This window comes from Dermacentor variabilis, chromosome 1 (assembly GCF_050947875.1).
Source record: "Dermacentor variabilis isolate Ectoservices chromosome 1, ASM5094787v1, whole genome shotgun sequence".
NCBI classification, from domain to species: Eukaryota; Metazoa; Arthropoda; class Arachnida; order Ixodida; family Ixodidae; genus Dermacentor; species Dermacentor variabilis.
Window position 1 is genome coordinate 186,401,667 of NC_134568.1, and position 25,360 is coordinate 186,427,026.

The 25,360-nt window shown below is 46.1% G+C and overlaps 1 protein-coding gene across 7 annotated transcripts in view; it reads left to right on the forward strand.

The window, feature by feature from the left end:
• The window catches only part of Ge-1 (Enhancer of mRNA-decapping protein 4 homolog Ge-1), a 233,969-nt gene that overhangs the window by 206,032 nt on the left and 2,577 nt on the right, over nt 1-25,360 (forward strand). For 6 of the 7 annotated variants that reach the window (XM_075701139.1, XM_075701106.1, XM_075701122.1 and 3 more), the window contains 3 exons: nt 6,617-6,782; nt 16,374-16,590; nt 16,689-16,887. In XM_075701139.1, coding sequence (XP_075557254.1) covers nt 6,617-6,782; nt 16,374-16,590; nt 16,689-16,887 — 582 coding nt within the window. The remainder of the gene's footprint in view (nt 1-6,616; nt 6,783-16,373; nt 16,591-16,688; nt 16,888-25,360) is intronic. The other variant, XM_075701157.1, reaches the window with a different exon arrangement.

Here is a 25,360-nt window from a genome sequence, read left to right on the forward strand (position 1 = left end):
GCATCAAATTTTTAATTTGCATAAGTCTATTTGCTTTTCTTTATTGTTGTTGTTCATGAATGAACAGTACATATATACCAAGACAAAATATTTTTTTTCTCACTTTACGGTCACGCTAAAAAAATTACGGTAGATTTTTAGAAATAGGTCCCTAAGAAGATTTGTAATCTGCAATAAAAAAAAAAAAAAGATCGACTCTGGGCGGTCGCATATGAAAAAAAATCGACCCTGAAAGGGTCTATAGCCGAGATAGAAATATTTCAGTGCCGCGAACCCATGCCGCGAACCCACTGCATAGCGAGACACTCTCCACTCGCCCCGTCTATCCTCCGCAAGTGAAATTCCTTTCCTGCATACTCCCATACAGGGCCTCAAGGATCGGGTGATGCATATGTCGCAAGCCCCACCTACATTTCTTTCTTTTTTTTCTCTTTCCTTTTCTCTCTCTCTCTCTCTTCTCTTCTTTTTTTTTTCTTTTTTTTTTTATGTTCGGCGCTGCGCACTTCTGTTGACGGCGTGGCGTGCGAGCTGTTGTAATGTCTCATTTTGCGCGCTGTGCACAAGGAAACATGACTAGCGGTATAATTCAGTGCTACACGAATACTGAGGCAGAACAAGCAGATCGCCGAGCATGGTCACGCGCTGGAACACGGTAGAAAATGGCATAGTTTCGGTACCTGCCCACGTGACTGCATGACCGTGGTAACAAGTAGACGAAGTGGAAGTACATCTCTCTTGCTTCGGTCCGAAGTAAAACAAAAAATGCGCAGACATTCCGTTGGTGCATTTTATTATTTCTCTAAACTTCAATACGTCAATTCAAGCAACAGATCACACAAAAACAGATGTTGCCTTGAATAAGTCTCGTGTTACCACGAGCGACGTCACACTGCGGACACGACTACGTAGGCGCAGGGACATGACTATGTCACCGTCTGGCTTGGAGCGTGGTTGCCACTAGGGAAAGGGAAAATGACATTCAGATTGAAATTTCAGACCTTTCCACGGCGCGTAGGCATGTAATCTTTTTGCAAACATCATTAGCGCGCTCTGTATGCTCTGCACTTGTCAGCTCAAAATGGCCAGGCCTGGTGAAGGGCCCTGTAAAAGTAAAGTTAAATCCCTGTTGCAACTTGTCACTGTTTGCCGTCGGCCTAAATTCGTCGACGGGGTATACAAGCCGGTTGGTCATTCCGTACTCCAGCGAACACAGTGAAGGAGTTAAAGGCTAGAGATAGAGAGAAAAATATATATATTTATAGACTGACAGTGACACACAATTTAAACGAAACACAAGAACACTAACACACATGCACTTCATCTAGATCAATGATGAAGACGAAAGAAATACAGTGAACAGTTAACAGTGAATATAGAAATGAACACTATACAAAACACACATAACGCTGGTCAGCTAAACAGAGTTCAAAAGAAAACAAATAATGGCATACGCATGGCCGAGCAGCAGCAGCAACTCCATAAAGCATGAAGTCAACGGCAGAGCCTTCCCGAAGAACCCTGGCAAGCCGATCTCGTTGTGGTGGATGCGATTGCTGGGCTGGGTTTCCCGGGAGTCTAGGTCTGACGTCTTCCCTCGAGCAGGTTAACCTATGTTGAGCTTGTTGCAGGCGTTGGTTTGTCGTCTCTTACATCAACTAGTAACCTGCAGTTAAGGCACGGCTAGGCGGCCCGGCGATACTGGACGGCACTAGTTCGTTGACGCTTTTCAGCAGATTGTAGACTCAGCTTCTAGACTGCATAGCTCGGTCTAAAATGTGCGTTTAAATAACTTCTCGTTTCCCTAGTTTCCTGTGTTGGGGAATGGAAGATATTGGTGACGATCCAATCAAGTTCACCCAATTGTGTCCCGGCTCCTCCTAAGGTCTTGGCCGCGCCCCTTTTAATTAGGGGCGAGGGAACGGGTGATTCCTTCGCTGTTAGAGGTCACACACTTGTATTGCACCACACATGCACACCCTTGAGTCTGTGGCGGGCCTCTATTGATCGTTCACAAACACAGGAGAAAGGACGGCAGCCGGCCATACGGCACCATCACCACACATACACTGTCAGCAATTCGTAGACACAGGGTTGCACAGAGTCGCCAGATATTTCGCAGTATTCGTACCCCTGCCTCCTTAGCAAGCTTCTTAATGCACTTGCGGGGCAGAGAATACAAAGGGGTTCCTAGAAAAAGCCATCGGGGTGTCAGTTGTGCCAACAACAACAAAAAATAATCTCTAAACCTGCCTCCGACTTCTTTCGACCATTTGCCCAAGTGGCCGGCAATAACCGTCTTGCTCATCGGTTCCTATTCCTACAACCTTTTGGCGGCCATTGATCGGTGCTTCGCCGAATCGAATACTGCCACACCGTGACAATTCCAGACTTAGCGGCCATTGAACATAATGCGTTTTGTATCCGTATAAACCATACCAGCTTATTGCTTACGTATCGGTTAACACAGAGTTTTCACTTTTCATTAACCCTTTGAGGGTCGAATTATTTTGAAAAAAACTTTCCCAGGTGGTCAAATTACAGGTACAAAATGTATAAAGTCGGGAATAAATAGTAAAAAATAATTAGGAACAGTATTTTGGTGTCAGCATCACTCAGAACTGCAAAATGTTCAATAGTATTTCCGAGCGTGGTACTCCTTGAAACACGGGTCTACCCACAGCGCCTTATCGCAGTCTGCACACCTAAAATGCGTGTCCATTCTCTTGGAGCGAGCAGCTGTGTCGGCGCACACATGACATCTCTGCGTGCGGCTGCCTTGGGCAGAGGTCTGAGGCACCCTCTCTCGTAAGCGCGTTGCCGCGAAGAGCGAGAATACCTCGTGAGCGGTGGTGATAAACAAGCTAAGAGCAGTGCCAATCAAAATAGAAATCAACTTCCGCTGCCCCTGCGAGAGCGTGCCGACAAAGAGAAAAACCACGTTTCGCGCGCCTCCGTTGCGACCATGCGGCGAAACCGAAACCGCGAAAGTGCGTTGCCACTGAGAGCGAGAATACCTCGCGAACGGCGCTGATAAGCAAGCTAAGAGCAGCGCCAATCAAGGTAGAAATCAGCTTCCACCGCCCTGCAAGAGAGTGCCGACAAAGAAAAAAATGACGTTTCGCGCGCCTCCGTTGCGATCACGCGGCGAAACCGAAACCGCCAAAGGGGCGTTGCCGCAGTCTGAGCGACGCGCTGAAGCTAGCAATCAGCTCTGTTTATCTCCCCAAGAAGGTAGCACCAATTTCAAACGCATCTTGTAAGTGCTAAGAGGCGGCAGCACCTCCCGGTGAGCACGCATCATATCGTTTTGCCGTACATGTACGGCAAAAACCTTCAAAGGGTTAAGAAATCATAGTGGTATGGCGGCCCAGCAGAACAATGCGCCTCAGGGATCGGAACACCCTCCAAGCGCAAATGCAGAGGGTGCTTGGAAGGGAGAAGCCACATCAAGATCAACATAATTTCGGCGCCGTGCCAGAGTCTGAGAACGTTGTGGCCCATGTTGTGGTGTTGTGCAAGCTAGGACAGAAACCAGGTCCTCAGCATAGAAGAGAATTTGGCCATCAATCGTGCTGTCGAACGTGGCACAAAGAAGTCTGTGCGCTGGCACGCAAGAGGGATCTACCGTTGACTACGGTGTGTGGCATTTAGAATGCGAAGGAGAAGTTGCTCAGCAGTGCTGCTGCAACCACGAAAATATGTGGGGTATGGGGTTCGACTTTTCGCCATCGTTGCCTCTGTTATTGTTGTAGTGTCGCTTAATGATAGTGATGAGGATGACAAGGAAAGTACGGGCCATTCAGGCCCAACAGTGGATGATGCTGCGCTTTACGTCATGCAGTCACCAGCTATGCTTCTATGAGGTGATCCTCTGTCGACTTCAAGTTGAAAATACACACCTGACATACAATTTTCTACTTCGAAAAGAAAACTCGCTAACCTGTCAGAAGTTCCATCAACCACTTACAGTAATGCTCATTATTATGACATGTCCACGTATTGAAACACAAAGACTGAAGCTTTTATAAAATCTCTGTAACTTACACATGCCTTTACAGCCGGCCTCAATATTGGGAGATGATCGGCTAGTGCCTTTCACTGACTTGTTAAACTTTTTAGACGAAACCATTTTTTTTTTTTTTTTCACAGACTATAAATTTATGCATCTTTCACTGCCTTAACATTTGATTTCTTGATATCTTGTGGCTGGCACAGCAGGACCTCCTTAGTCGTTCTTGCGCCATTAAACCCGAATGAACTAACTTCCAACGGCACTGTGCCCCACATTCTTTGAAGCAGATAGGTGAAAATGTTTATTGCAATGAGGTTGGCGGCAATAGCTGTGAATGCAGCGTGCAGTGACTTGGGAGGAGATTTGTTTATACCTGAACAGCAAACTGAGTGTGTGCCAGCATATTGAAGTGAGTAGGGCGGGTGAGAGAATCGTGGGGAGCTGCTGCGGTTCCCAGTTACTGTTTTCGGCGGCATCATGTGCGCCTCACGCCGTTTCTTATTTACAAGATTTAGCGGCTGGAAAAACATATCATGTGATCACAGTTTGGCGATGTACTGAACATTGGTGCTGAAAGATTGTGTTTTCGGGGAACGTATGAACTGGTAAAAATATGGGTAGCCATGTTGGGCCATTTTTCTCGTTCTCGATTGCAAACCTTGGCACCGGGAAATCCTATAAAATGGGATTGTATCAACGAGGTTCTACTGTATGTGCTGCTGGTGTCAGGGAAAACTTTGGCCTGGCTCAGCCTGGCGTTGGGCTAGATAGCTAGCTACACAAAGTAGATGTGAGTGAGAGATGCCGGTATGCATCTACTGCTGATAGGCCTGCATGCCTGTAAACTGTCTGCAATATGTCTGGATATTATGATACCAATGGAAAAGTTATGTCTGAAAATTTTAGAAGCAGATGTAGTTATGTCCCTAAATAAGGACTATAATTTTGGATGACAAGGTTCAGAAGAATGAGTACTTCACTCAAATTTGGTGAAATATTGTACATAGATAGGTTGTTCCACATGCTATCACATAAATAATTGTGCACGTTGGCTTCCACCAACTAGTTTTTTTTTATCAGTTATTTCTTTGCTAGCTGGGATGCATTTAAATGCCCAACAAAAAATAATCACCCGACATCAAATTACATATCAATATAAGTATTTGAACGTGTTACAATTACCAGGCATTTTTTAATGTCTTTTCATCATCATCATCATCAGCCTGGTTACGCCCACTGCAGGGCAAAGGCCTCTCCCATACTTCTCCAACAACCCCGGTCATGTACTAATTGGTTGACAGAAGTCTAAGGTGTTCCTGATGTCTTTTATCGCATAGTTAAAAGGAACAGGCTTTATTTCTTCCAAATCTGCTCTCATTTCGAATTCAATTCTCGCGACAAGCTATTGCTCTCAGTTATAAAAGTTCCTGACATTAATACATGTACATAATTTTTAAACAATTCGCTTACCAATTGAAACATTTTTTGACACATTTCTGAAGAAACGGCTGTGGGTATGGACAAGACCTGTGATAGGCTTTTGATTGCACCACAATAGTAACATCCTTAAAAATTGGTAAATTGTCCCTTTAATCTGACTGCATTTGTTAATTAGATTGTCATGCTGGATGTAATGGCAATTGTGGTCCAGCAGTGCCATAATACAGTAAAACCTCGTTAATATGTAGTTGGCGGGGAACGTGGATCAGGTACACGCTAAGTGATATACTAATTAACCGAGAATGGCCAATGAGCGGGTATAGACATACTGTCCCCCCGAAAAATGTGGTTATTCTCACTCAGACACACACGCAAAGTTTTATTTGTGAACAGGTAGCAAAAAAAAAAAAAAACAGATTTTCACTTGCCGTCGTGGCGGCCTTGCAGTGACGACGGCATCCAAAGACTCAGCAAGGCCGCGAATCAGTTTCTCCATCAGGGCCCACTTCTCTGCGAACGCCCTCATGACGGTCAATGCACTAGCTGCATCAGATACGGAACGTGCGTCGTCCACGTCGTCATCCATGACAACGACATGGAAGCGCTAGAAGCTATGGGAAGGAAAAACATAATGGCGACTCTCTATCTCTCTTTTGTAATGTCACTACTAGTCGTTATTGCAGTCTGGGAAAGGTCGATGCACCGCAATTTCGCTATACAGTCGAACGTCATTATAACGAAGTGATTGGTGCCTCCAGAATCATTCGTTATAAAGCTCGTGCCGCACAGGTCGCAATATAACTAGGAAATAATTCTTGCTTCGTTATACATGTCATTTCGTTATAGAGGTGTTCAATTGTATATGGTATGCGTGCACAACATTTTGCCGATTCCATGCTTGTATATGCTGAAAAACGTAAAGTAAATACGACACGCCAACCATTTGGCATGAATTAGGAGTATGGCTGAAAGGTCAGCCAATACATTAGGTCCCATGGCAACAGGGCGGGGGATTCATCTATATTTAACTATATTTAAACCGGAATTACTTATTAAGTGGGCACATATTACTTGCTCCCTTTAAGTCGCTTTGATAAGTTGTGCATGTTTTCTGCCGTTCATTCAATGCCAAGCCCCCTCTAAACATTTTTTGCTGTTCTTTAGGTGATGGCTGATACAGTAGCTCAAGCCATCAGTGCTTCAGTACAGTCACACGTGCAAGGGACATGTCGAGAGATTATGCAAAACACCCTTATGCCATCACTTGACCGCATCTGTCAAAACCTGTTCCTTCAGCTCAACGAGACCTTTCAGAAGGGCACCCGTGAGTGTAAGTATTGTAAATCTCACTAATCTCAGCTTTTTTGGCTTAATGTAAAACTGTAAAGCACCATTTGTAATGTATTTGCTTTAATATTTTTCTCCTTGTCGTGTGTACACGTTTGGCAATGAGTGTTGGATTGGGTGCCATCACATGATGCCTCCCTCTAACCTTGCGTGCATGTGTCCTATTTTAAACAGTATTGAAATGAGGTCCAGTTTAGAAGTGTGCCTGTCTGTATTTCTGCACATTGCATATGTAACTACAGTGTTCTACAAGCATGAGCCTGATGTATCAACATGGTAGGCTGTGCTAACAAGGTACTGTTAAGCCCACTTCTAACAATTCCAGTTCTCTATTACAATTGCTCTGTTCTTACAGGCAAATTTAGAGTGGCGGTTGTAATCATTGTAAGAAGAAAAGATACTGCAGGCTTCTCTGTGAGATTACTAACAACGTAGTTTCATTCATACAGAAGGTTTCGCTTTTTCTTTTCTTTTTTTTTTCTTACTTTTTTTTTCTCAGTCCTGTTAGTTGAGACACGCTACATAGCCTTCAAGATGCATAACCATGAATGATTGTAGTTGTCAAGCTGCACATATTTTTTTTATTGTGGTAAGAAGCAGTGTGCCCATAGCAGGCTTCTACACCATGTTATTGCAAGATATCTTTTGTTTTGTTGTTTAGGCACATCACATCGTTATACACTAATGAACCGGTAATGATGCTGATTTCACTGGTGGATGGATAGTGGTAATGAAGCTTTAACTTGTTACTTGAAGTTCCATCTGTGAAATAACTTGCATAAGATGGTAGTTTGCTCTTGTCTTCATAAACATGCATCACCTAATGTAGGCTATACCTTCTGTAGTTTGAATTGCAGTTTGTGAAATGCTGGAGGCTGCAGCAAGCGTGGAAAAGGCTGTGACTACCAGCACTGTTTGCAATGGTTTCAGTGGTGGCATGCAACAGCTTCTTAGTGCTCGTAGCATAACTTAGGAACCCTGACAAAGTTTGGGTATTTCAGACAAGCATGGTGCGTAGCTCATGCGGTGGTGATTGTGTGTGCAAAGTATGAAATGGCTGCACGGTGCAAAAACCTCTGAAATTTCAAACAGAAGCAGTGTACCTTTTTTCTTGAGGAAACCCTGTGTCCAGCCAGAGGACCTATGTTACACGCACAAATGCCTCTACGTAGGATGCACTGCTTGGAGCATCACCGATTATGGCATGTGACCTCAGTAAATTTTTCAATGCAGAATGCTCAGTACATGTACTCAAATCTTGATATAGCGAATCTAATGGGACCGCCGAAAATTATTATAGTGAAAGTCCCAAAATGGAACCATATCGTCTTCCTTCGTCCGTCGTTTTATTTGGCGCCTTCATTGTAAACGTGTATAACCAACTCGCCCACCAGCACGTGCTCTGCCCATCAACCCATCAGTTCATAAGTTGTCACCGTTTGAGCTATCCACGAAAACCCTGTTGGCTCTTGGCCTGCGCTGTTGCTATTTTCTATAGATTCCGCTGCCAAGCACCAATGAAGCAACGTATAATAAGAGTGACGTGTACAAAACAGACATTGACGCTGAGAAAACCGCTGACAAAAAGGAAGCTCCATGTCGCCTCCAAAGTGCAATGTTTCTTGTTTGTTGAGCATGAAATGCTTTTAGCTCCTGTTGTTGGCGGCCTTCAAGAGGCCTTGAGCCAAAAGCCAGAGCCGTTATACGGGCACCCAAGACGAGAACAGAGCGAGAACAAAACGAGAACGTCTGGGCGTCATTGTGAGAACAAAACGAGTTCATTTGAGCAAACAGTCAAAATTCAGAAAATGAAGTCTCTGGCCCCCAACCTTTTGTACAGGACCGCTTCACTTGCGCTAGTTACTGCCCACACAAGTTGCAAAAATATTGCTTCCAATTTCTTCCTAATGTTTATTGACAATACTGTAAAAACCCGCATATAATATGAGGTTTTTCCCCCTATTATTAGCATCCCAAATTTTCGCTTCGTACTATCATCATCATCATCATCAGCCTAGTTACGCCCACTGCAGGGCAAAGGCCTCTCCCATACTTCTCCAACTACCCCGGTCATGTACTAATTGTGGCCATGTTGTCCCTGCAAACGTCTTAATTTCATCCGCCCACCTAACTTTCTGCCGCCCCCTGCTACGCTTCCCTTCCCTTGGAATCCAGTCCGTAACCCTTAATGACCATCGGTTATCTTCCCTCCTCATTACATGTCCTGCCCATGCCCATTTCTTTTTCTTGATTTCAACTAAGATGTCGTTTACCCGCGTTTGTTGCCTCACCCAATCTGCTCTTTTCTTATCCCTTAACGTTACACCCATCATTCTTCTTTCCATAGCTCGTTGCGTCGTCCTCAATTTCAGTAGAACCCTTTTCGTAAGCCTCCAGGTTTCTGCCCCATATGTGAGTATTGGTAACACACAGCTGTTATACACTTTCCTTTTGAGGGATAGTGGCAACCTGCTGTTCATGATTTGAGAATGCCTGCCAAACGCACCCCAGCCCATTCTTATTCTTCTGGTTATTTCAGTCTCATGATCCGGATCCGTGGTCACTACCTGCCCTAAGTAGATGTATTCCCTTACCACTTCCAGTGCTTCGCTACCTATCGTAAACTGCTGTTCTCTTCCGAGACTGTTAAACAATACTTTAGTTTTCTGCAAATTAATTTTCAGACCCACCCTTCTGCTTTGCCTCTCCAGGTCAGTGAGCATGCATTGCAATTGGTCTCCTGAGTTACTAAGCAAGGCAATATCATCAGCGAATCGCAAGTTGCTAAGGTATTCTCCATCAACTTTTATCCCCAATTCTTCCCACTCCAGGCCTCTGAATACCTCCTGTAAACATGCTGTGAATAGCATTGGAGATATCGTATCTCCCTGTCTGACGCCTTTCTTTATAGGGATTTTGTTACTTTCTTTGTGGAGGACTACAGTGGCTGTGGAGCCGCTATAGATATCTTCCAGTATTTTTACATATGGCTCATCTACACCCTGATTCCGTAATGCCTCCATGACTGCTGAGGTTTCGACTGAATCAACTATATGCGGATCCGAAAAAAAATTTCAGGCAGAAATTTGGGCTAGAAGTTCTGGTTTTGTATTGCTGCATGCCTACTGTTTGGCTTCCTTATTGCTGCGTTGCTACACTTGGTTTCGTTATTGCTGCGTGACTACAGCATTGTTTCTTTATTGTTGGATGCGCACCTCGGCAGTACATGTGCAAGCCACGCTTCGCGAAGTGCATCTTTCTAATTCTGCATTGAAGGACCAAGATGTCCGGACCACGAAAACAGTACTCGGCTGCTTTCAAGAAAAAGGTTATTTTAGCCGCACAGGACATCAGCAACAGTCAGCGGGGAGTCAGCTTGGCGTCATCGAGGCAAGCATTCACGGATGGCATAGACAGAAGGAAGCCCTCTTCGCGTGCAGCAAAACGCGAACTAGCTTTTGCAGCCGGAAGAGTGGGACATTCCAGGAAATCGAACTTGCCCTGACGGAGCTCGTACGCCAACAGCGAGCCGCACATTTAGCTGTGAGTGTGGAGCTTATGCAGGCAAAAGCTAAGGAGCTTGCAAGAGAAAAACGGCTACTGAGCTCCGCCTTCAAAGCGAGCAAGCACAAGATTTTTCGCTACATGTGCCGAACTTCGATTTCGCAAAAGCTGCCCGAATCGTTCGAAGAGCTGCTTGTGGCTTTCCAGCGCTACATTATTTCGCTGCGCAAGTCCAAGGACTTCCAGCTAGGGCAAATCGGCAATGCTGACCAAACGCCGGTTTATCTGGACGTGCCATCGCCCCTCACCGTGCACGAAAAGGGCTCTAAACAAATTTATGTCCGGTCCACTAGTAACGTGAAAACGCGAGTTACCATCATGTTGTTGTGAACGGCAGACGGATGTCGTCTTCAAGTCGAAGACAGTGCCTAAAGATGAGGAGCTGCCAAAAAACGTGGTTGTGAGATGCCATGAGAAAGGCTGGATGAACAAGAATCTTGTGCTTGACTGGATAAAGTCCGTCTGGTGTAGGCGGCCCGGCGAACTGTTGTCGTTCCCATCCATCCTCATGCTGGACACATTTCGTTGCCATTTGGCCGACTCAGTGAAGAGGCTGTTGCGTGAATCCAGCACTGAACTCGTCGTCATCCCGGGTGGGATGATGTCTCAGCTGCAGCCTTTAGAGGTTTGCGTGAACAAGCCGTTCAAGGATGCTGTCAAGCAGTGTTACGCAGATTGGATGCGCTCAGGTGAGCCTGCAGTGACGCCGACCGGGCGGCTGAAGCGGGCTTCGCTAGCTGCGCTATGCAAGTAAATTGTGGACTCGTGGGCCAGCATACCAAAAGACCTTGTGCGTCGCGCATTCAAGAAGTGCGGCATCTTGAACACACTCGGTGGCACAGAGGATGAGTACCTCTGGGAAGATATGTCTGACAAGGAACTATCTGGAGAGAGCGCAGCTGAGGAAGGCAGCAATTGAGGTGCGGAGTGCAACTTAAATAAATGTTTTCCTAGAGTGTTCCTAACTCGTATTATATGCGGATAAAACGTTTTTTTTCCCATTTTGCGTCTGAAAAATTTCACTTTGTACTATACGTGGGTTCGTATTATACACAGGTTTTTATGGCATTACTCAAGCTGTAACTTCTAGTATGCTGAAATTTTATTTATCATTTCCAATAGCGATGTTCAAAAGGCAGATACATAGCACCATATACCATATTTACACGATTGCAAGTCGACCTAACATTTAGAATTTGAAAATCCGAAGTGTGTGTGTGTGGGGGGGGGGGGGGGGGGTCGATTTGCAATCGAACGAAAAACATGGCACCGCCAAAAAATCGAGACCAACGGGAGCTACAAAGTTCTTACAGTTTTATGTTTGCTCTATGGCCCTACCCGTAGCTTTTCGTTATCCCGCGTGTTTGTTCGCTTTGCGGAAGGGTTTTTCAACATTTTTTAGAGTTTTACAGTGCACACAACACTCATGGGGGTGTGTCGATAGTTGATGGAAGCACCGTTATTCCATTCGCGGCGGAGCTTGCGAGGAGGATCGGTAGTTCATGGAAGACACCGCTCACGTGTTCCTCTTTCCCTTTCTCTATGCTCTTAGTTTGACCAAAGGCATTGGTTTGATGCGTTCGACTTGACTGTCGGCTACGTGCTACTTCCATGCTTCCTCAGTCATCATGAGTGCTCCAGGCCCACTAATCATTTGGCACTCGTTCACAGCGGAGAGGTCTGCCATCCTTTACGCCGAAGAAACGAATCACTGCGCAGTAGGCCACAAGTTCGATGTTTCTGAACGGGTGGTGCGAGAGTGGAGACTGCAGTGAAGCGAAATTTTCACCTTTAACGGCAAGTTAGGAATTTCCCACATGCCAAAGTCTGGACGCTTTCCGGAGCTGTGGGCCAAGCTGCCAGCTGTAGGTCCCTGCCAGTGAAGTGCGACATGGTCATGAAACAAGCCCGGATCTTTGCCTTTTAAGGACCTACTCCACCGTGAGTACGAGTGGCTGGCGGCAAAAGACCGCGAACTTACGCCAACCGGACCTATAAGAAGAGCCTCCCTGTCGACTGTGTGTGGTTGGGTGCATTAGTCGTTTGCCAAATGTGCAATTTCGCTGGACGACGACGCACTGTGGGACCATAGCAGCGATGACGATGGCAGCGCTAGTGAAGATGAGTAGTCCAGTGACCATGTCAGCTACTACAGTAAAACCTCGTTAATTTGGCCCCCATTAATTTGGAAATTCGGTTAATTTGGACGCGCCGTCTGGTCCCGCCAAATATGTACATAACCCTATGGCACGAAACTCCCGTTGATTCGGACATATTTGGTCGTACTTTGGTTAATTCGGACAGTTTCGGAGCTCAGAGAAACGTGAGGCATTTAGGATTGGGTGGCACTAGGGGGTGTTCAAATCGCACCACCAGCGATGGTGTCTCTGATTAGCGTGCGCCGATCTCAAAGGCCATGCTTGCATATGCTGGGAGTGCCAAAAGGCCTGAAATACGTCAAGGCCATCATGTTTATTTTATTGCTACATAATAGACAAACCTATGTCTCAAAAAACATGGGAGCAATGATGTACTTCTGGCTTTGCAGTTGCTTTTGGCGCTTAGCACTACCTCTGCATCGCTATGGTTATCGGCAAGGTAGTTATCGGTCTATGCGAGCAACCCTAATCTATACATACATGTTTTTTCTTTGTATTGCTGTCCGCCATTTCCGACGTCTTTTGCTTGTGGAGTTGCGCAGTCTTTTTTCGTCGTTTTTATTGTGTTTATCGGTTTGTGTCAGGTGCGTGTGCGAGGATGGCGGAACTTTTGTTTTTTCCGTTTATACTTTGTTTTTTCTTGACATCATGCGTGTACCCATCGCTGCGTTGCCGCGCTGTGCAAGCCGCGCCACCATGTGCTCTCGTGCCCCACTGAAATGGGTGAAGTACGAGGCGAAGGATTTGGCAGCGAAAGTAGAAATATTGAAAGCCGTGAAGGCAGGGGTGCCTCGGGAGGTCATAATGAATAAATTCAACGTGAAGAGAAACATGCTTAGCATGTATGTGAAAAATTAAGCTGAGATTCTTCAGGCGTACGACAGGTGATAAGTTCCCTGAACACAGGAAGAGACTGTGAATGGCAGCGCACCCAAAACTTGAAGAAGCGTTGTTAAAATGGATTGCTGATTCGCACGACGCACAGCTGTTCTTGAGTGGCCCCCTTATCTGTGCGCAGGCCGAAAAGTATGTGCTGAAGCTCAGCATCGAAGCCTTTAAGGCATCAGAAGGCTGGATCGGATCGACCGATTCAAGAAAAGACACAGCCTGGTCCTCCGAAGCGTGTGCTGCGAGAAAGGGGCTGTGAATGAAGGTGTTCTCGAAGATTACCTGCACGCCTAGCCGATTATGATGCCTGCGACATTTTTAATGCAGATGAGACGGCCCTCTTCTACAAAGCCCTGCCGGATAAAACCATCCCATTTAAGGGGGACCCTTGCGTTGGCGGTAAACGAAGCAAGGACAAAGTAACAGTTTTGTTGGCTGCCAACAAGACTGGCACGGAGCGGCTACCGCTATTGATAATCAGCAAAGCAGACAAGCCGAGATGCTTCAAAAACATAAAGAAACTTCCCGTAGACTATCACTCGAATCGAAAGGCGTGAATGACCTCAGCGATGTTTCAGGCCTGGCTCCGCGAACTGGACCACCGCTTTTGTGCAAAATCATGCCAAGCGCTAATTGTTCTAGATAACTGTAGTGCACACAATAATGTGTCGGGGCTGACAAACATACAGCTGCTTTTTTTGCTGCCTAACACAACCGCTTCCCTGCAGCCTCTGGATCAGGGAATTATTCAGTATGTGAAAGGCCGATACAGAAGACAAGTGCTTGAGTGCATGTTGCTCTGTATGGAGGCAAAGAGAAAATATGATGTAATTCTGCTCAGTGCAGTGCGCATTGTGGCGCATGTGTGGAGAAACACGCCGCCCGCAGCAATTGCGAACTGCTTCCGACACAATGGCTTTGTCCATGATGGTGATTCTTTGGAAGCCGGGGATGCGGATGTTAACCAAAACGCCGAGGAAGATGACAGCCGCTTCAACAGACTTCTGCCTCTGGACGTCCCCGCTGGACAAATACATCCACATGGATAGTGACGTTGCCGGTCACCTCAGCGATGACGAAATACTGGATATACTAGGCGACGAAGAGCCCGTCTCTGATAGCGAAAATGCAGCCGTCATGGATGCGTGTGAAGTGCCGCGCCGCACTGCTAAAGAGGCCGGTGACGCCCTTAAAGTTTTGGAGGACACCTGTGTCGTTTCTCCCGACAGTCTGCCTGGACTGCACCACCTACAAGAACTTCGAAAAATTGTGCTTTCCGTGCAACTTTCTCTCACGCAACAATAACCAGTTATTTCATGAAGTAAGGTATGTTAATGTTTTAGGCATTTTTTGAGTTAGTATTGTAGAAACTTTGTTAGAAACCTTGTTGATTCAAACATTTTATCCTGTCCTGTGAAATCCAAAATAACGGGGTTTTACTGTAATAAATTTTCGTTATCGTATGCGCCCTTGGGTACACTCTCTCTCTTTCTCATCCTCACCCCCCCCCCCCCTTCGCACGCGATATGGGGGGGGAGGGGTTGACTTACAATCGTGTAACTACGGTACTTCATTTCATCTCTCGAGACAGGGTTGCCCGTACTCTTATGAACTCCAGCAGTCCGTCAGTGCCGCGGCGGCGGTTTCGCGTCGCCTCCAAAGATGGCGCCACGCTGCATGACCAAGCTGGCAGCATGCGGCGCACTGCGGATAGTTGTTTCGCCGAGACAAGACGACACTTACAATGAGGTTCAGAGCACTAAGAGCAGTATGCCCATTTTAAGATTGTGGCTCGTATTGTCTCCGACCAAACTGCTTTGCCGGTAGCCATTTCATGCTTACATCTGCTCTCGATTAGGGAAGAGCCAGCAGTTATTTTTTCACATTCCTTGCCATGGACACTTGTCTTACTCAAGTCAGACACCTCAACTATTCCAAAGCGCAAGCGTGCATAAACAGCATCGTCCGGAAAGAGTGCAAAATGCGACTGTGTGGTGTCCCCACGAATACAGAGGTTACGTTTCTCCACGCACGTAGCTAGTATGGTCGCAGAAAGAAGCGTAAAAGAAAGAGGCATGCGCAGAAAGAAGGCCGAAAGAAGGAAGAGATGCGCCTCCATTGCTAGGCAACACTTCTCTGTGTGGAGCATGCGCTCGCAAAACCCAATGCATCATCGCCTCCACAATAGATTTAAAAGAAATTATCTCCTGCTTTTTTTTTGTCTCTGGTTTTTCAAACCCATGCACCATGGCGTTCGCTTTCTGCGCCTTGTCGTCCGCTAGCCTACTGTTTTAATTGCCGTGAAGGATACACAGAAAGTTAAGAATCCCCAGATTTCTGAATATTAGTTAGTAATACTGAGGCATGGTTACATGAGACGGAAACTGAATAACTGTCGTTATTCTTAAAAGTTTGGTATTCTGAAGTTCGTAGTAGTGAAATACTTTTACATTGAAACCATAAGAAGTCAGCAGGGGATTTCTGAAAAGTTTGTTAATGTGGTGTTCGTAGTAACAAGGTTTCATTGTATTATCACTCGGAGCGCGTCATGCTACGAAAAATGAAAAACAAAGAAAGGAGACGGTGGGGCTTGGGACGTAGACGGGCAGCGTGCCTCAGCTGTGGTATGGGAGAACTTAGGGAAGAAATGTTGCTTACGAACAATCATCGATTCAGAGCATGATAGTTTCTATGTTAGCATTGAAGCCTGCCATTTGGCAGCACGGAAACACAAATTTTCGATTTCTGCCATCTCCTCTAGTAATGGACCCTTTTGAAAAATTCGTGCGGTAAAGCTCTCCCTAAACGGTGCCATACATGCAATTTGCAGTGGGGCATGGTGAGGGGGCCCTTTAAATGTGATAATAAATATAAGGAGCCTGTACTTGCATTCCTATTACCCCTTTCAACCAGTTGTAGTGTTTCTTCAATTGAGAGCTGACGATCCTGTTTTTCTTCTACAGTTCTCCATCAAGCCCAGCAGCATATTGATAAACATGGTGAAGCTCGTGCTGCCGAAGCCATGAAGAATGTTGAGTCAAACGTGGACCGCAGTCTACAGATCTTTTTACGTGACCACAAAGCTGCACTGATGCCTCCAGATTTTCATGCTTCTCTTGATGAGGCTGTGACAAATTCATTGCATAACCTGAAGGCAGGACTTCTACAAGCATTGGCTGGGTGAGTTTCACTACCTATGCATGAGGGCCCAGCAGATGTTATTGATTGAAATTAAATAGGACTGCCATGGAAACCATTTTTCAATCCTGGGCCTGCAGGCAACAGGAGATGCTTGTGAACAATCTGAGGGAAGAGATGCATGGCGCACTGAAAGAAACAGTAGCCGCAGCTGCATCTGAAGGAATAGGAGCTCGCTCTAAAATGAACACACCAGTGCCTGTTGCTGACCCACATCTTGTGCTGCAGCAGATTACTCTACTAGTGCGTCAGGGCCAGTATAATATGGCTTTCCAGCAGGTGAGTCCTGCCACAATGGTGATGGCACTGTAATAAATAATGAGCATGGAAGTTGTTCTATGTTTTGTCATTTGGCCATTTGTTACCACTATGCTGTCTATGCTTTGTTCAAGTAAAGCTGCATTACTGCTCATTAGCGATAATCACAGTGGTTTGGAATGATTCTCAAAGGTGAATAAGTGCTGCACAGGTTGTCCTCACTTGACAGCAGACATACATGAAAAACCTTTCTTTCAAAGGGTCATTAAAGATAATTTTAAACTTGGTTTACTTGCTTCCAAAAATTTGAGTCCAGACTTTCTCACTTTGTATTGCATGTTCTATATTCATTGAAAGGAGTACTGACACAAAAATTTGAAGTCGAGATAACTTTTGAGATCGATTTAGGTTGTCACACACACATCGTCTATAGAATATCAGTAGCGAATATAGCTTAGAACATATTTAAAATCAATTTTAAAGTATGTGCACGCAGCCAACCGCAAAACGGAGCACCTTGCGACGTTGACATCATGCTGGGATTGTAAATAACCAAGAAAACGCTACATCAGGTGTCTACATCACGAATTTTCGTTGGCTGCCATATGGCTTACATGTGCTCTTCTCCTCTGTTGTTGCTTCTTCTAGCTGTTGTACTTGTAGTGGAACGCTCTCCGTGTCGCTGCAACTGCAGTTTTTGTCGTGTCCATCAGGATATTTCCCACACTATCAGCTTGACTGCGCTGCGCTGACCACGCACGAATATATACACGCTGCTGGTTAAATACCATGCAGGCCACAACGTTCAACGCTGATTTGTTGTGTCTTACCATTGAACGTGGCCGATGCGAGGGTTTTCTTGAGGTTCGTCCTCGCCATCGCCGGCCACAATATCCGAGTCGCTAAGTGATTGGCCACGTCTAAAGCGCGAGACACATGGTGCGATTTTCCGTGCAATCTGTCGTACGGCGCGTCGTGTGCGACTTGCCGCATGCGGCGATTTGGGACACATGGTACGAATGAGCGAGCGGCGGGTAGCTCCGCCCAGAACCGGCGCCCCTGTGTGGAAGTTCGAAATGCTGCGTAACTTCGAACAGAAAGTGAAAGCAAACGTATTTGCACAGCTCTCTTGTTTGAAACAAAGGACGACAATATAAACACATCTATGCGAGCACTGTAGATGTGTTTCCGCAGGCCGCGTTAGCAGTGTCGGCTCCGTTGACAGCCGCCGATGGTTAGGAGCCGGCAGGCATAGCTCACTCGGCCATTGAATCAGACACCGGTGGCGCTTGTGACACGATCGCTTGCATCTCGTGTAACGAAGTGCCTATGTTAGTCGGCACAACGTGTACACAGTTATGTCACGCTTAAATTTCAGCACGTTTGATTTCATTGGCGCTGACAGAAGCGAATGAACACGCCAGGCAAGCTCGCGATCGCTGGGAGACGACCTAGGCCTAGCTCGTCAGCCGTCTATCCGTGGTCGAGGGTCCTTGCGATGAGTCCGCAGCTCGTAATAAAGCACCTAAATTCATCAGCACAATCAATGCCTGAACATTTATGTTTCTCTTAAATGAAAATACGGTTAGTTTTCCCAGTGCCATTAGTAGCGATGAGTAAACACGCTAGTCAGGCGAGCCGCTTCGTATACAGCGCTTCGCTTCGTATACAGCGCTTCGCTTCGTATTGCTGGCGCATGTGCACTGACCACGTCCGAGTAGAAATCATGCCAACGATTTACTATTTCGCACAGCATTTTATAACTCGCACTCTTTCGAGGTCACTTTATTCTAGAAGTTATTTCGTGTCAGAAGCAAATTGTAGCCGATTTATGTGCCGCCGTCAACGGCAAAAGAGGCCCGCGTTTCGACCAGGGAGAGAGAAAAAAAAACAGACATGATTGGAGCAGCGAGGCGCCCGCTCGCCGACCCTGCCCTGCCGGGTCTACCATGTGGCCATGACGTTCACGCTACCGGCGCTGTCATTGGCTGCGGTCGTCCGGCGGATGCGGCAGTCGCACGACAACGTGCAGGAAATGGTCGCCGCTGGACGACAAAAATGGGGAGGACGACGACGATGATGGCGAGGACATGGCAAACCACGTGCAGGCGTAGCAGACAAACTAGCAAAACGAAGCTCGCACGCTGGCTGCGCGTCAGAGCATACGTCATGGCTTTTGGCGAACACGTGCCCACTTGATTGACATTCCTGCCTCTCCCGTCTCGTTGCTCTCTGAAGCAGAAACTTCAATTGGTCGCTGCAAAAAAGACTGCAAATAATTGCCTGTCGCGCTCTAAGTAAATGAGGTTTCGTGCCATGATTACTGGGTCATTAACTACTTATTAAAGCAGAAAAAACCACGTGGATTTTTTTTTTTTTTTTTTTTGTCAGTACTTCTTTGCACATGTTTCTCCAAAAACACAGGTTGAAAATGGCCCGTTTGTACTTCCTGCACTCACAATGATGTGCGAACTACAGCCTGGAGCACTTATACACGTAGCCACTTATAGTGCAGGACTGTGAATGTTGCAGTCTTTTCTGAATCCCATTTATCTTCCCATAAAAATTGATTAGTGCAGCCACACTAAATGAAATACAGTAAAACCTCTTTAAACCGTACCCGCTTAAACAGTAGTTTCGTTTTAAAAGTAGTAAAGTCAAATCCCCGACTCAGCGGCCATTGAAGATAATGTGTTTTGTATCCGCATAAACCGTCCCAGCTTATTGCGCACATATCGGTTAACATGTAGTGTTCCCACTTTTCATCACGCAAGCACGGTGGTGCGTTGTCTCCGTCAGGTGACCCGACAGAACAAGCCTCAGAGGTCAGAACAATGGCCTCCAAGCGCCCCGTGCGTTTGTGCGTGAAGCCACATCAACATCATCATCATTTCAGCACCGTGCCAGAGAGCATTGTGGCAACGTGCAAATAAGGACTTGCGTCATGCCGAAGCTCGGATAAAAAAAGACACCGGGTGCTCAGCATAGAAGGAAAATTAGACATTGTTCGTGCTATCGAACGTGACACGAAGTCGGCACTGGCATGCAACAGGGATCTACTGTTGACTACGGTGTGTGGCATTTGGAATGCGAAAAAGTTGCTCGGCAGCGCTGCTGCAACCACGAAAAGATGTCGGCTACGAGGTTTTACTTTTTGCCATCGTTGCCTCTGTTGTTGCCAAAGTGTTGACTAGCGACAGTGATGAAGACGACACGGAAAGCGATAGCACAGGCGATTCAGGCCTGACAGTGGCAGAAGCTGAGCGTTACGTCAGCCTCATGAGTGCAATTGTCGCGACGAAAACGGCACCTTGCAAAGAAAAAGGCACCCCGCAACTTCTGCAGCGCTACCGCCCGCATGCATGGAGAACATGCAACGCCGAGGAATCTGCCATGCGAGTGTTTGCCAAGAAGAGGGGGCTGGCTGAAAAGCTGGCTTACAGTTTCAGTAAGTTTGAGGCTGCTGTGGTTGCTGCTAGGCTGCCGCGGAACCAAACGAAAATACCAGTTTTGTCGCGCGAAGTGAATAAAAATAGTGCATGTTTTTTACCCTTTCAGTGCACTCTCTCTTGAGTTCCGTTTTTGACAGGTAAGTGGGCGATCTCATGCAATTTCGATTAAGCAGTACTACCGTTTAGTACGTAGTTTATCTGAGCTCCGGCCAACTACGGTTTAACGAGGTTTCACTGCACTGCTTACAATGTGGTTGCTGAAAAATCCCACCAACAAACAAGGCAGCAAGCAAGCTTCTCAATGAGGTGTCCTGGCCGAGGGGAGAGCAAGAGAAGTGATGTGCAAGTGACCAATTCAACAAGGGACAGACGGGAAAATGAAAACGGCAGCAGCATTGTGCTGGCTCAGCAGGCACGCGGGGGTTGCCTAGACAGTGGAGAAGCCTTTTGCTCTACAAGGAGGAGATATGCTTCTGCATGGGAAAGCACATAAAGGAATGCAGTGGAAACATAGCAAGGTTGGAAAGATTTTCCCAGGCAAGAATGGCCTAGTAAGGGTATGCTTGCTTCATACATCTAAAGGAAAACTGGTCAAGAGACAGACTTGGGTGGTATGCTGTGGATTTCCAAGGCTGTGAGACTGCTAAAGAAATACAGACACCGCGAGAAACAACTGCTTGACTCGTATTGCACGGAGTAAAATATTGGTAGTTTTCGTTAACTAACTTTAACAAACCGAATCTGCACACAGGGTGTAATGGCGGATGCTGTACTCAAGGGCACCTCGCATTCGTGTGGAGGAACCATGCAAGCTTTTGTACTACTCATTTGTTCACGTTCCTTGTGCAGTGGCAAACTGTGTTGAACGCTTTGAAAATGCAGCAAGCTGGGAGGGCATTAACATCCTATTTGCCCCTATGATGCTGAATTTTCTGCTAGAGCTCCTCACTTTCGTCATCAGTAATATAACTGCCACAGCCGAAGATCGCTACAGAGCTGCAGGTCTACAAGTATTGGTAGAAAAAGCCATGGTCAAGTGCGGAGTGGATTGAGCAGCAGCAGGTTCAGGATGGTCTCTTGATACAGTCGAACCCACTTGCAACAATATTCAAGTGCCACGAAAATTCCATTGTTTCAACTGGGTTGCATAAAAAAAAAAAAGTAGTGGGATGGCTGAGCTGATGTGTGAAAACTATAATGGCGGGGAGGCCAGTGCGTGTAACAAGCAGCAGCTGTTGGCATTAAAGAATGGCAAAGAGGTGTCACGGGCAGCAAACGATGTGTGAGCTCCGCCGAGGCATCGCTTTGGTGGCCCCAAAAGGTGCTTTTGAAAATTGCGAGAAGGCTGCCACAGCAGCCTCTCAGCTTGAAAAATCCAGAATAAATGCCGAGGCACGATAGCCACAAGCATCTCTCCACGTACTTCTCACTGGCTTGCATGAGAAAACCCCATGTCCATCAGCCTCTCGTGCTTTACGCGAAGCTTGCCGACATCCCTCTCCAAGGCATCCAGGTGCTCCACGTAGTGCAGTGGAAGGTTTCTCATGGAAACGAAGCCCCCGACGAACTGAATAATCTGCCAGGCCTCCTGTGAGGACAACATTGAGGCAGCCTGCCCTAACGAGTCATTGCTGCCGTCACTATCCCATTGAAGCATATTCGCGACGATCGCATCACCGGTTAGAAGCACTTGTTCTCCAAATCTGTAGCCATGCGCTTTTTTTCACCGGCAACGTCGTGCATTACCGATGATCAGTGGGCAGATCAGCCATCTTTCGTTTCAGCAGCAAGTCAAGCAAGGCTGAGAAACCACGTGGCCAGGAACAATTTCAATGCAACCAGCAAAGACAAAACGCGAGTGATTAAGCTGTTTGCAGAACTGTGCTGAATGAGGAACCAGCGAGCAATCTGAGAGCAGCCCAGTTGGTGCGATCCAGTCATGTTTCGGAGGGTTGTGCGGCACAGAGCTATGGTTGCAGCCCATTCATGTTCGGAGGGGTGGAAGGGCGACGGGAGAAAGGCATGAGGAGAAGGCTGGAAAATGAGTGCCCGGCGGTTGTCGGGGCAGGGAGCCATCGTGTTTCTTGTTTCCTCTTTTCAAGGATTTTGCATTTCACTACCTTTCGGCACAGACACCCAGCAGCCAGACTTCATCGTTGTCTGTATGCCACGTGGTGTATGGTGTAAAAGTATGCAACTAGAGGCGATGTCCACAATTGCTGCGGTTGAGACGGTGCTACTGCCTCCCAGGCATTATCAATATTTCTTCCCATGCCAGGTCATCCATAATTCATAGTTATTAGCACGTAGTTTTATATAGTTTCTGAGCTGCAAAAAAAGAGGGCTTACTGGTTATACTTGCCCCTTGGTCAACGGCAATCAAATTTTTGGACATGTAACACGCCTAAATTGAGATAGTGTAGATAGAGAACAGCCTCGAGACAAAATTTAACTTTTCAAAAACAAGTGGTTGCACTATAGTGTACTGTTGTAATAGTTCTGCAGACACCCAGAAGGTAGAGAGAAGTAATTAATTGGGGGGGAAAATGAGACATCCACCCAATCGTAGCAATTTCTGTGAAAGAAACCCATACAGGTTCCTCAAAAGAAAAGCCTCGCAGTTGAAGAAAAATTTGTCCTAGTCCAGGACTCTAACTAGGGACCACTGCCTTTCCGGGGCAGCCGCTCTACCATCTGAGCTAACCAGAGGGCTAGCAGATGGCAGGGCGAAGTCCAATTTGTCAACAACTCGAAGCAAAGGCAAGAGTTAGATGTAATAGTTCTACGGAAACCCGCAAGGTGTAGAGAAGTAATTAATTTGTGTACTGGGGGAGTGATTCCAGTGGATGCTGTGGCAAGCGCCGAGAGTGATGCAGAAAACTCTGAAATTGCAGCGGCGCTGCCATCACCTTATGCTGAAACTCTGGCTGTTTCAACAAGTTCACGGGCCGGTTGCTGTTGTCTGCTCTACGCGCCGTCATTCTTGCGTCACTTCCGTTGTTTTTGTCACTCTGTCCATTTTCTTTATGCGTCACTGGGGAATAAAATCGCTGTTTCTGCCACCAAGTAGCAAAACTAGATATAGCAGAGTGAAATGACTTGGAGCTCCAAGCAGCTCCAGTAGGGTCTCTGACGCAATACGTGTTTAGCAGGCGATGGTGGTGCCACCAACATTTCAATAAAATAAGTGTCAGAGGAGGGAGCCTGCGCTAGACCCACTGCTCCTATCTAGTACTGTAGTTTTGATTCGGCTGCCTGTCAGCAGCACACATTCTGCACCAAATGCTTGCACATTGTAATTCTTTGCCTCTTCAGTTTGTGTGCAGAGTATATACAGTCGGCAACTGATTTTTTCGTATCCTACTACTACAGCGCGCCTCATAGATTTTCGCATGTAAAACCCGTTTTAATTGGCTGCCTGATTTCTGATGCAATGCCAAATTGCAATTGTAGTTTTTCTAGGTTCAAAGGCTTGAAGAGGCCGTTTTGAGTATACCACATTGGCCAGTGTTCAGTGCCATCCAACCTTTTATCGTTAGGAATCGCCATCTTTGCTTTTCTCATGACTCACTAGCGAATTCTCTACAAAGGGTCTTCCAGGAGAGGTTGATTGTTTGTATTGCGTAGTGACCATGTGTTGACAGCTGCGCTCTTTACAGCATGCCAAAATAAATATAATTACCACCATTTCACGCACATTCCAAAGTGATATGTGAAACACATCTTGCCTAACAAAGCAACCCGACCCATAGAGTGGTTGCATTGTGGTATGATTGCTGGGCACACAGCAAGGTTCCAATTTTTTAATTATCTGTCTTATCACTTGACAGCACTGTCACAGTTCTGTTGTCATATCATTTAATTCCTGTCATTGTGTTTTCATCATATGTCATAAAAATCGCAAGTGCCTCATTTCTTCTTTATTATAGTCTAGGATGCCGTTGCCATGTTGGGCACACATTGCCTCATCATTGTTGCTCTTGTCACAGTAGAAGTCACTTTAATTGGTGTTTGTGTAATCTACGAGGTTTTTTTTATACAACCACTTTGGTCCAGACAAGGAGCCTCATAAAGCTGAGTGAAATGCACAAACATTGCAGAGTATGCAAGCAAGTGGAAGAAGTTATAAACAACAATTATATCTAACAGCGCTAATCAGTGCCCGAAAGCTGCTGCATTGCTATGTTGAAAATATGCAACTCCGAGGCCTGGTGCACTTATTTCCAATTGTTGCATTTCAGCAACCTTCCACTTCCCAAAAGCGTTCTGCAGTGTGTAATAAAATTCTCTGCAAGCTATAGCCAAACCTGAACCATTAAATATGAAATGCACATGGGCTAGAGAGAATTTGCAATAGAACCATGTCCATCCATGTAGGGTACCATATTTTGCATGGTGCTAGTGGGGACAGGTGGCTCCCAAGGAGCAGAAAACCAAAGTTCTCGTACAAAAAATAAAATAGTATAAAGGCTGATGCAAAAACTTTAACTGGTAAAGCTACGGTGCATCAAACTACCTATTGCAGGTGTGCAGCAAGGAGCAATAGTGGTTAACTTCACTGGAGCGGAAATTTGGGCTAGTTTGATTATGATCATCTGATAACAGCATGTAAAACTGAGACGAACATAGTAGAGATCCATGGAGCTGACTTCCAACTTTAACAAGTTGTAAGTCAGCACTGTGTATGTCTTCTGGGTCCATCCCTCATTTTTATGTGTGTGTGTTGTGGTGATGTGCTTCGAGTTCATTTCTCAGTCCTCAGAGTCAAGGTGCCATTTCAGGTCCAGATAGTCTACCACAGGAGACTACTGGAAAGAGCCAAAACCATTCAAAAGAACTAGCTCCGGGATGTATTTATTCTTGCAAATCCCAGTACAAGTTCTGTGGTATAAGGACAATTTCCATAAAAAATGAAATAATTAGATTACATAACATTTCAGTGCAATCAACAGTAATATAAAGGTAACCACAACCGCATGGGCTGACTAGTTCATGTATTGCTTATATTGCTGAAGTGTTCATCTCTTCTTAATGTGAGAGCA